This window comes from Phaethon lepturus, unplaced genomic scaffold, assembly GCF_000687285.1.
Source record: "Phaethon lepturus isolate BGI_N335 unplaced genomic scaffold, ASM68728v1 scaffold20400, whole genome shotgun sequence".
Taxonomy (NCBI): Eukaryota; Metazoa; Chordata; class Aves; order Phaethontiformes; family Phaethontidae; genus Phaethon; species Phaethon lepturus.
In genome coordinates this window covers 6,282-17,730 of record NW_010514268.1, presented here as the reverse complement: position 1 = coordinate 17,730, position 11,449 = coordinate 6,282, and the positions used below count along the sequence as shown (strand labels likewise).

Here is an 11,449-nt window from a genome sequence, read left to right as displayed (position 1 = left end):
CGTAAGACTAGAATAATGAAGCTCTGAATGTAACGTGTCCCTGAAGCTGGGTTAGGTGGTGGCTTTGCTGTTGTGTTTTCTTTTTCCCCATTAATGATAGGTCATTTGCCACTAAGAAAGAATAGTGCTTTAGTAGCATGAAATACGTTATATAGGAAAAATAATTGAAGCTATTATTTTTCCATAACCAAGAGCTATTTCTCTAAGGTCAAGCCTCTGCACAGTAAGAGTGGTAGGACTAAAACATCTAGCACTGCAAGAGCATGTTGGGTTTTTTTCTTAGTATAATTTTATGTTGGCTTTAAAGCCATTTGCTTTCAGCAATAATAACTTTTCTTTATTGTTACAGGGTATTTCAGTTATGAAGATCTAATTGCTGAATAGTCGTAAATGTTTTAATTTTAAACCGAGATATGAGTACTTCAGATTTTAAGTACATAGCAAGTTTTGGGTGGTTTTTTTTTCTCTCTCTCTCCAGGAAACACATGAGGAGCATGATACTTCTACTGAAAATGCAGATGATTCTAACCATGATCCTCAATTTGAGCCCATAGTTTCCCTTCCCGAGCAAGAAATAAAAACTCTGGAAGAGGATGAGGAAGAACTCTTTAAGATGTAAGTAGAATATTTCTGTATATTACCTAAAGTGATTATAAAAAGCTAGATAATTTGTTGGGAATCTCTGTGTATGACGTGGTAATCTAAGTTGGTTGTTTACTGTGGTGGCAGAGATTCAGTGGGGGGATAATTAAGTAATGTCCCAAGAAACTCTGAAGTCCGGAAAAACAGAAGTGAGCTGATATTACAAATCTGGATTTAGTATAGTTTAGCCTTAAAGAAAACATTAACTTGGATAATAATTAGAGGTTTGAACTTGTGTGATCACAGTATAAAACAAGTATTGGAAAACAATGAGATGTATATAATGTTGCTGCTGTTCATCCCCCGTTGGTTGTAAAGGGTGATGTATGACACACTGAAACAATGAAAGCAATAGATGCAGTAGAATATTGAGGCATTTGTGGTAGTATCTTTCTGTTGTCTTAAACAATTTTATCCTTAGGCTGGGCTTATTGTCAAATCAGGATAGCTTGCTTAAGTTGTGTGATCTGCTTCAAGAAACATGTAGGCTAAAGGCTTAAGGAGTGTTTGGAATTTGATCCATGATGTGTTTGCTTTAAATAGGTTTAAAAAAGTAGTTCTTTTACTTAATGCAGATGGTTATTGTTCATCTGGAAGGGAGATTTGAGTTCTCCTTATACAGATTCTGGTAAAAGCTAAAGCGATGGTCTGTTTCTGACAAGTAGCGCGGTGAGATCCCTGACCATTAGGCCTCTCTGCATACGTGATGTGCAGTATCAGATGGAAAGAAGAAATATTTTTCTTTAAAAAGGAGCAGGGGAAACAATAGTGTAAGTTCTAGTGGTCTGTAGATTCATTTTTATGTCTAAAAAGGGGTGAAAGAGGAAAGGAATCCTTTTTTTGAATGCTGATGGTTCTGATAGTTTAACTTGGGGAAATCGCCTATTGAGTGCCAGCCGGACTACTTGCTTTAGAAGAAAGTAGTTTGTCTGCATCAGAGCATCTGTTTAGAGTAGCTTGCTGTAACATCTGACACCTTCTCTTGAAGGACCCGGATTATTACAAGTCCCTATCCCTTGTTCATCTGTAGAAAAGTATATTTTCATATATATCCTGTAGTGTGAGCAGGTGCTTCCTTTCCTATAGCAGTGTCTTAAACGCCTCACTAGCAGAGCTCAGACTGTCTCTTGGGTCAGTTTTGACTAATGTCCCAAACTACTCCTGTTTCTCTTTTGGCACACTGGCATCTTGGAAGATTAAACAGTGGTGTTCTGAAACAGGTATGTTGCACTGCAGTGCAGCACTACGCTTCCTTTATTCCTGATTTAAGAATAGCAACAACTAGGTTTTTGGAGTTAAGAGGAAATGAGTGACTCTAGAGGGTGAGGCACTTTGTTAACAGTTGATCAAATGCTGGGCTTGGAATTATACGAGAGTCTTTACTTAGCCTCAACCTGCTCAATTTCTTGAATTAATAAATACTGCTGGTTAGATGGAGCACTTGTGTTCATAATGTATATAAGAACTCTAGCTATAGCAAAACCTGTTAATTAGCTACCTTAATTTAAAAGGTTGCCTACAACAGATCTGTTTATCATCTCCCTAAAGTGTGTCCGAATACAAAAGTGTGTTAAACCTGTTGAATTTTAGTATAGCTATTACACAATTCCTAATAGCGTGTTATTATATTTGAATTTATCATACCAGTCTCTAAATTTGTATGCTGAAGTAGAACAGGGAACCTTACAGAAGGAATTGTTTTCTTCCTTGTGTGTGGCTTTTAAAAAAACAACTGCTGTTTCAATAAATGTTTCTACATGCAGGCTAACTTCTTAAATTCTCTCTTGTTCAAGGCGAGCAAAGCTGTTCCGATTTGCATCTGAGAATGACCTTCCAGAATGGAAAGAACGAGGAACCGGTGATGTAAAACTCCTAAAACACAAGGAGAAGGGAACAATTCGCCTCCTCATGAGGAGGGATAAAACCCTAAAAATCTGTGCAAACCATTACAGTATGTTATACATTGCTATGCTTTTTGTTTTTGTTTTAAAAAATAAGCTTGTAGAATTGTACATTGTAGATTAAGACCTCAGTGTCTTTCCAGCAGCAGCTAGAGAATTGCTGTATGTCTTTAAACTGACGTCAAATTTATGTAAATGCAGTTGTCTCTTGCTTTGCACACCAGGCTACAAGCATCAAACGTGATGAGTGCTTATTTTTATTAGTGGAAAGAAGTTCTAGTTGGTTTTGATGATTGCCTGCAAGGCTGAGTCTTAAAGTTTGGGGGTTTTTTCTTCAGTCTCTGGTAGTGTTCTAAAGACACTTTAAAATTTAGCTGGGATGGAGACACATTGTGTGATTGCTCTCGGGGCAGGGGCAGTTATAATGATTAATCAAGTGTAGACAATGTAGGTCTTAATACTGTTTAGGATAAGAAATCAATGTATGCTGGCTTTTTTTCATAAAAAGAATGCTAAATAAGCAGTCGTAATAATTTACTACTTTGAGCTCAACATTTGAATTGGTAGAAGCAATTGCTTAACCATCAGAAAACAGATACTGAGGTACTAAACTAATCTGTGGCTGCCTTTTTCTGCTTGTGTAATAAACTGAAATGAATGTGGTATATTCAGCCAACTCATTCAAAAAGAATGCGTATTGAGAACTGATGGAGCAGGAGAGGTTTGTTCCTTTGATCCTCTGAATAAAAATAAACTTGAAAGGGCAAGACAGATTTGAAAGGCAATATGACTAGCAACAAGTAGACTAATTTGGTAATACTTTGTTACTTGCTTGCTTTGGTAATACTCCGCTTTTGTATGAAGAGTATGTAGTATTCTGTGGAGTTAAACTACATTTAGGTAACTTGAAATAACTTAAGTAGCTTAATACAAATTTGAAGTCAAGCAAAAATGCTTGTTTTCTTTGGATAGCTTTCTTCAGAAAGTCAGACTATTCAGAGGACACAGGTGTTCCTGTTTAGTAAATGAACTGCCAAATATGAAAGCAGTGTAGTCACCAACCAATAAGAATAAACCTTTTGTTTAGGAAAATAAATGCTGTGCATATGCAAAACAGAATTGATAAATTTATAGTGTTCATGCCAAAAGTTGTTTTTTTTTTTTTTTTTTTTCATTTTTGCAAAACATTAAGTGAAACAAAATGTAATTTGATCTCTAAACTAAAAATGCCAGAAAGTGAGTATACTTCGTATTTCTGCTGAACTAAATGAAGGACCCAAGGGTTGGGGAGAAAAAAAGCCCTGCTTAAACTTTGCACATGTGTAATATAAGAAGTCTTAGTGTAGTGTGAAAAGTAACATTCCAACTTCTCCAGTCAGTCAGGTGAAGTAATTATAGTGTCTTGGAGGGAAAGGGCACCATTTACTGGGAAGGAACAAATAGGCTGAAAATACGCTGTGCACATCTTGCAGCATTATAGAACTCTGTAATACCTTGTAGCAGAGCTTTAAACTGATGGGAGAGAAATGACCCTGAAAATTAATTTGAAGACTAATTGTAGGAATAATGCTTTTTTAAAAATAATTGTTTGTAATGTAGTATTTTCAGTGTGCAAAAGAAGAACAAATGCTGTTTGTCTGGATGCATTTTTCTCCTAAACCATTTGACTGTTCTTCAGAGTTTTGCTTAGTGACTGCATCTCTCTTGGCATCATAGTCATCTGTTTTAAACAAGAATTGAATCAAACTCTCAGTTTCTTAACAATAGGGAATCTAGCATTCTTTTATACAGTAATGGTCTCTCATCATTTTGAGGACAGAAGAAAAAATATATATGGGCACCATCGTCTTTATTTATTCAAAAGTAATTCTGTGTAAAGTGCTTTATGTAACTGTCACAGTCAGTTGTCAATAAGATTTATGGGGGCTGGTGTGGAAAACGTTTACTATTGTGCTGTGTACATCTTTTAATGCTTTCTTTTCAGTCACACCCTTAATGGAGCTGAAGCCTAATGCTGGGAGCGACAGGGCATGGGTCTGGAACACACATGCTGACTTTGCAGATGAAAGCCCCAAGCCTGAACTTCTGGCAATCCGATTTTTAAATGCAGAGAGTGAGTGGACTGGCACTGAACTTGCATTGATTGTATACTGTTATGTTACTCCACATGTCTAAACTCTACTGAAAACCACTGTTGTAGATATGCTATATCTTACCACTGCATGGTAGTGTTAGCTAATTACTGCTTTAGCTGAGAGAAGTGAGTTAATCTCTTAACCGTATGTGTTGACAAATAGTGTAATAATCAGGTCTCCAGTGATATTTATAGAGCTTTCTGCCCTAGGCACTTTTTTTTTTTACTTAAACCATTTCATGCAAGTGTAATACCAATTAGAATAAAACTAAAAGCAGTAATACTATGGCGTAGAGATTAATACATGCAGCTTGCTTTCATTTATCTCAGGTGCTCAGTTGTAGTTAAGGTAACATTTTTGCATTAGAAGCAAGGAAATACTGACCTGAGATTTCTGGTCCATCTGTATTAGCAGAACATACGATTTTTGTTTGTGGCTCTTTTTTTTTTTTTTTAATGAAGTATGTAGCATCTTCTTTGTTTTGATTAAATGGAACACTCAGTGAAAAGTGCTTGTCAAACACAACTATCCTACTAGTTGGTGGGTTTTTCTGGAGTGACTGCATTGACTACCAGAACAGAAAGTAGGTCTGTAATTATATACGGATCAACTAGTAGAGCTGAATGATAGTGTAGCTTTCCCAACTCCTTAGGATTGAATCCAAGTGTTTTTTTTCCTTGGAAAAACAAAGCAAAATGGAAGAGGAAAAATGTTGCTGTTTCCTGCTTTACCATTTCCCACACAACTTTAGTGTGTTAGCCACCTCATCTCCCTGCATGCTAGATGGCAAATAAAGTGGCTGTATGTTTTAAAACTAGATGGATTTGCCTACATCTGGGAAGAACTTAGTATATCTTGCTTGCTTCCTTTTCTTCAAGTCTTCAACATGATATTGTTTAGCCAAGTGAATCTTTGTGATCCACCTGCATAGTGCTGCTTCTTTCTTAATCAAATATGAAATTGAAGAGTTTTGGTAACTATTTGCTCATCTTTGAAAAGCCTTTCCCTCTTTCTGGTAGAGGTTGTTCAGCTTATTGAGTGTTTTGTCTTGAGGGAGAAGTCCTTTTTGCTTGTCTACCCCTTGCAGTACTGACTAAACAGGTGAGAGGTGAACAGACATAAGTATGCCCTTCAACTACTTTCCTTTTTGAGATGCTTGAAAAGGAATCGATACAAATACTTCCTGGACTAGTTTCATAGTGGCTTCTGAAGGTCCTGTGGGGCAACAGTGGCCTCGTGTGGTCAGTCAGACCGAGTTGGTATACCAAATTACCTTCTTTATCGTTCTGGTGTTAGAAGGTACCTTGCCTGATCCACTTTTGTGTCTCGGTGCTTGTATTACTGTGTAGAAACATTACTCTAACTTCATCAACTGCTTGGAATGACTGTTAAATCAAGTGGTGGCTTAGACCAAAACATAATGACGGTTATGCTTCCTATGCTATTGTAGTCAGGAATAGCTTGAGTCCAGGCCTTTGGGTATGGAATATGAATGCTGTACTAATGAAACAGGCTTTATCTTCTGTTCTTGATGCTAAGAGCTCTAAGTTATGGTAAGGATGTGGACATCTTTTTGGGTATAATGTAGCTGACAAGGATAGTAGTTCAAAGCTAATCTTTAGTCTTTTGCACACAGATAGTCATATTAGCAGTCTCTGACATCATATTCTTATTCCTGTAGGCTAGGGACAGCTGGAAGTTGCAACAACTACAAAACAGTCCCTTCTGGAATTATGTTTTAAGTATTTTGCAAAATAAGCTACTTTAATAGACATGCTAAAGAAAATAAACTGCTTCTGCGCAAAGAGGTGATTCAAGAATTTTGCATGTCATCTTGTATGATTTTTAAACTAGATTACTCCTAAGTGCCTACAAGTTTTGTTTACGCAAAACTTCTTGGGAATCTGTCCTCAATACCGGAAGTATTCAATGTTAAAAGGAGGTAAAACTAATGAAAAAATGTTCTATCTTTACTGAAACAGATGCACAGAAATTCAAGGCAAAATTTGAAGAATGCAGGAATGAAGTAGACAAGAGAGCAAAGAAAGGTAAGGTTAAAAGTTTAAGTGCAGGACCACGCCACTCTTTAGCAGTTTGCGTGGTTATAGACCCCTAGAGTATCATTGTGTTTTAGCAGACTCACTCTGTACTGAACTGCAGTCTTCAGTTCAGGTACTTTTTCTGTCTGCAAGAGTAATAGTTCACAGGAGTGATAATTGCCTTCTTTCTTGTAGAAGGCTGTTACAACTGCTGTTGGGACATTGCTTTTTTGGAAAGGCTAAGGAAGTGTTTGTGGGTTTATAGTACACAAGTGAACCGTGAACACTGCAACCACAGTGATATATCCTTCCAGTTCCCCTTCCCAAATTCCACAAATATATAATCATGCAAGTAAAATACTTAGTTTTTATAATTGTTAGCTTGTATGAAGTTGTAGCCTTTCTTCACAGGTCTCTTTATTTAATAGATTAATGCACTGCCTCATAGAATTTACTATGTCACAAGGTATCTCACCATGTAAAATAAACACTACTATCTTTCTAAAGTACAGATTACTAGTGGTCTGCAGTCAATGCTCTTCAAGATACTTAGATTGGAATTTTTCAATCTTAAGAACTTCCTATTCCCCAGTTTTAAACTGGGGAACTTGACTTTTGGTTTGTTGGTTAAGATAGGCAAGAAGGTAGGGACTTGAGACGTTTACTTGACTGGACACTGTATGGAGTCTGTTACTGGTAGCAGCAAAGCTGACCAAATGTTACATGTTTCTCGGTCACTATGATTAGACCATCATGTAGTGATTAAAATAAGCAAGTGGTATTTCTTGAATTCTGACATCTGTGATAACTTCCAAAGGAAAAGGAATTGAATTAATCATTCCAGTGCTCAGTGAAGAATTTCTTTACTTTTGTTCTTAATGCTAGCTGTCTCTCCCCATACCTCTCACCCTCCACTTCTACTCTTTTCTCTGTAACAGAAAAATCCATTACTGCCTGTATGTAACCTTTTTCTTAATCAATCTCTTAGCAGGCACAGACAAAAATGATAGTGCTGATAAAGTTGCTGAAAAACTAGAAGAGCTTTCTGTGAAGGAAGAGAGCAAAGAATCTGAGAAGAAAGAGACCAAGGAAAAAACTGAAGAAAAGCAATAAATCATCCTGGGCCTTGCAGTTTTTCCTTTACTTTTTTCTTTCTTTCTTTTTCTTTTTTTTTTGTTAATTTTTACAAGGGACTTTATAAGGAACTGAATTAAACGTTCAGGTTGTTTTTTCTAAGCTTTTGCCCTTTTGAAGATGTCTTCAGAAAATCCATTCCCCAGTCATGAAAATGTACTGTGCTAACTTTCTTTTCCATAGTGGAAACACTTATTTATAGTCATCTAAAAGAGTGAATAAAACAAACTTGAAAACAGCATCAGAGGACAGAACTGAGTTTTCTATATACTTTAATGACTTATGAATACACTTGTTTCCTTGGGTGTTGAGATACATATCATACCTTTGGATTAACTAGATTAACAGACTTTACCAACAGGGAGGATTAAAATTACATACATGTTTCTTACGTGGCTTCTAAAACTGTAATATAAAAGACCTTTCACACTTTTTCTGCTCTGTGTTCCTGAGCAGGGAATGTGCCTGTGACTCTTGAAATGCAGCAGACCTCTGGCATCAGGCGATAGAGCATTCCTGGCACACCATTAATGATGTTCCATCAGACAGTGAAAAATCAGGGTTGGGGAGAAAATGTGTTACGTGAGACTTGAGAAGTATTTTCCTCTTACAAAACAAAAGCTCTGCTTACAACCCTCCCCCCCCCTGCCCCAGCCCCTAATTTGTTAATCTTACAAATGCTTGACTCTAGCACAAAGTTGTTGCTGTGGTCCCAGATCTTCCATGATGGGCTGCTTGCTGACTGAAGGCAGTAGCAGCCTCTTATACTAGGGTGTATACAAAGGAACCTTAACTGTGAGTACCTTACTATGAGATTCCCCGTGTCAGCACATCGTCAAAGTTGTACTCTAAAATTTGTAAGTTTTTTTCCGGGGCTTTGGAGCTTGAGTTGTTTTTACAAACTGGAGGGGTTCTAAACTTTTAAGATGCATGGTGGGAGGCTGTCCCTCTTGGAGAGTGGTGGTCTGACGTTCACTTTGGAACAGTTAATTACGTTGTACGTGCCTGAGGGGCACTCTCCTTGCCAGAATGGGCAAACTGATCAAATCTCTTCCCTGCAAATGTTTTCTGTTTATCCAGTTTCAAGTTAGTGAGAGAGAGTAGGAAAATAAACTACAGTAAGCAGTAAAATCAACACAATTTTTAAGTCTGATAGATTAATTGAATTTCATTGTTAACCACTAATACAAGGATAGTGTTAGGAATAGTGATGGAATTCTACAACACTGTTTTGAAAATAATTATGAAAACTGGATAAAACTTGCTAAACTATAAGACTGTATGATGTTAACATTGGACTGTAAGACCTTTTTATTTTCTTAAAGAGGCTTTCCAAGTAGGTCAAGCTCTGCAGTCTACCTGAAGAAAATGTGTTTTTTGGGGTTGTTTTTTTAAAAAAAACCTTGTCTTTCTACTTAGCACAGCCTTTTGATGCTACAAGGAACCAGTCTTAAATCTGGAACTGTAATTAAGGTACTTGCTTCATTCAAACAAAGTAACTCCTTTGGTGTTGCGCGTGTTCCTCTTAAGTACAGCAGATATCAAAAGTATGTTAATTAACAAAGATGGTCGAAAGGCAAAATAAAATGCTCTTTAGTGTTTCTGGTTTGGAAATACCAAGACAAAGCTATTCTGAAGTACTTCACATTTGAATGTAAAAGCCAAATCTTTATCCGTGAGTCACTGTAAGTTCTCTCATCTGATAATGTCAAACAGTGTGTCTAAATTGATAGCAATGACATCCTAAAATTTCAAAATAAATTTAAATTTTCATTTAAAGGATTTGCTTTTTATTTAAAGAACTCTTGCTGGGAATGCATTTTTAGCCTGCAGGGGCAAAGTGATGAACGCAGCAAAATGGGTGAGTTTGACTTCACTGTCAAACACTGTACAGAAGAGGGTTGGAAACACCTGAATGACTTAATTTGTCTTAAGCTTAGGTATTGATGACTCCAGCTTAATTTTATTACCTTCTCTTCTTCCCGTCTTTAACTGAACGACGCATACTTAAATGATTTCAAGAGATTTCCATTGCTGTTTAGGTTAACTGATCCATGTTTACAGTTCATGCATTACAACCATCCTTAATGCAAGTCTGCAATCTCAAAGAGCCGAGCTATGAGAGACCACAAAGTAAAAAATTTCTCTGGATAGCATTTGGCTGAAGAATGTCTTGGTCTTCTAAACTAAAAGATGGTTAGTCAATGTTCTGGTCACTTCAGAAGCATAGGTATGCTCTTCCACAGATTAAAAAGCAGTAAGTACTTTTAAAGTTGATCCTGGTGAAATAAGGCTTTTTTTGTGTAAGTCATTCTAATGATAAACTTTCCTATATGTAGTGGACTCCCAAGAGATGTCCCCGAAATGTCTTTGTAGTTTACTGTATACTGAGTATTCTAGAGTTCTAGCTGATGTCCTGTCGTCTTGTGCCCCCACCAGGTATTCATGCTTTCCTACCATCTTCACTGTTGACAGGGTTATTGAGATGATACTTGATTGTCTTGTCAGGCAATAGAGAATCTTAAAATAACAACTTCACTCAAAAATTGAAATAGTCCTTTGACAAAAACTTAGGTTTGTAATGCAAAAGTTCCTTTCTGAATTTGTGGGCAACTGCTAAAATGTCAGCTGCCTTATACTTGTTTCTGAAATGGCAATAATTTCATTTATTTAAAATTTAATTTTGAATTAATTTAAATGTCTGAACCTGTTTGAAGGTGGTGTGTCATAGTAAAAATGGATCATGCAGAACCTTTTCACTGTTCAGACGCAGTACAGAAATTCACTGAATCTTCAATTTCTGCACTTTACAGGTGTGTTGAGACTTACTTTGTCTCTAGGATTCTAGAGACAAATTGGATTCTAGAGTATTTTTAACACCTGCAGCTGAATAGTGGCTCCTTTCCCTTTTACTCTCAGTGAAGCAAGGTAATTCCTAGCATGTTTAAATGTAGACTGAAATAATGGGGAATCTAATTTTGTTAATGCAGTTGGCTAGAGAATGGAGTCTTTTTTTAAGCACTCCTTACTTAAATAACAGCGTTACTAAGAATATGGCTGAATCTTTCGCAAAGGTACAAGTGAAGATTTTTAACAGGTTTTAATCCGTTTTGTGTAAAAATGGAAACTACAATAGAATTAGTAAAGCATTGTCAGGTGCTAAAGTCTGCAATTTGTACCAATTCTGCTTGCTTCAGGTGCAGAAAGATGCTATATAGCTAGGCTTAACGCAGCCTTTGTTGGTACTAATGGTTTTGTGTACCTAAAACCAGATGGATGAGTGTCTGAGGACACATGAATGATGAATTTAACTTAGTTAAATTTTGGTGAGAATCAAAATAGTATCTTCTTACCAGGTAGTTAAGGTCTTTGAAAAATAGACAAGATTTTTACTATAAAAAATAGTTCAAAATACTTGTCTAAAAATCCTGTGTTAATTATTTTGAAGACTACACTAATAGGTGTGGTTTTTTTTCCTCCAGGAATAAGCTTGTATTAGTGATAATGTCTCGTTCACAAATTGCAAACACCCTAATTTGCTGTATTTTAACACTGTAAATTATTTTTTCCCTGTGTAATAAGGTAGCTTGTATCAAAC

At 36.5% G+C, this 11,449-nt stretch overlaps 1 protein-coding gene across 1 annotated transcript; it reads left to right on the top strand.

The window, feature by feature from the left end:
- Positions 1–478: 478 nt before the first annotated feature.
- On the top strand, positions 479–8,086 carry RANBP1 (RAN binding protein 1; the record flags this gene model as incomplete). Its single annotated transcript, XM_010292515.1, has 5 exons — positions 479–615; positions 2,436–2,593; positions 4,528–4,656; positions 6,661–6,726; positions 7,706–8,086. Coding segments are annotated over 5 exons (615 nt in total), but the record flags the coding sequence as incomplete, so codon positions are not given.
- Between the last annotated feature and the right edge of the window lie 3,363 nt (positions 8,087–11,449).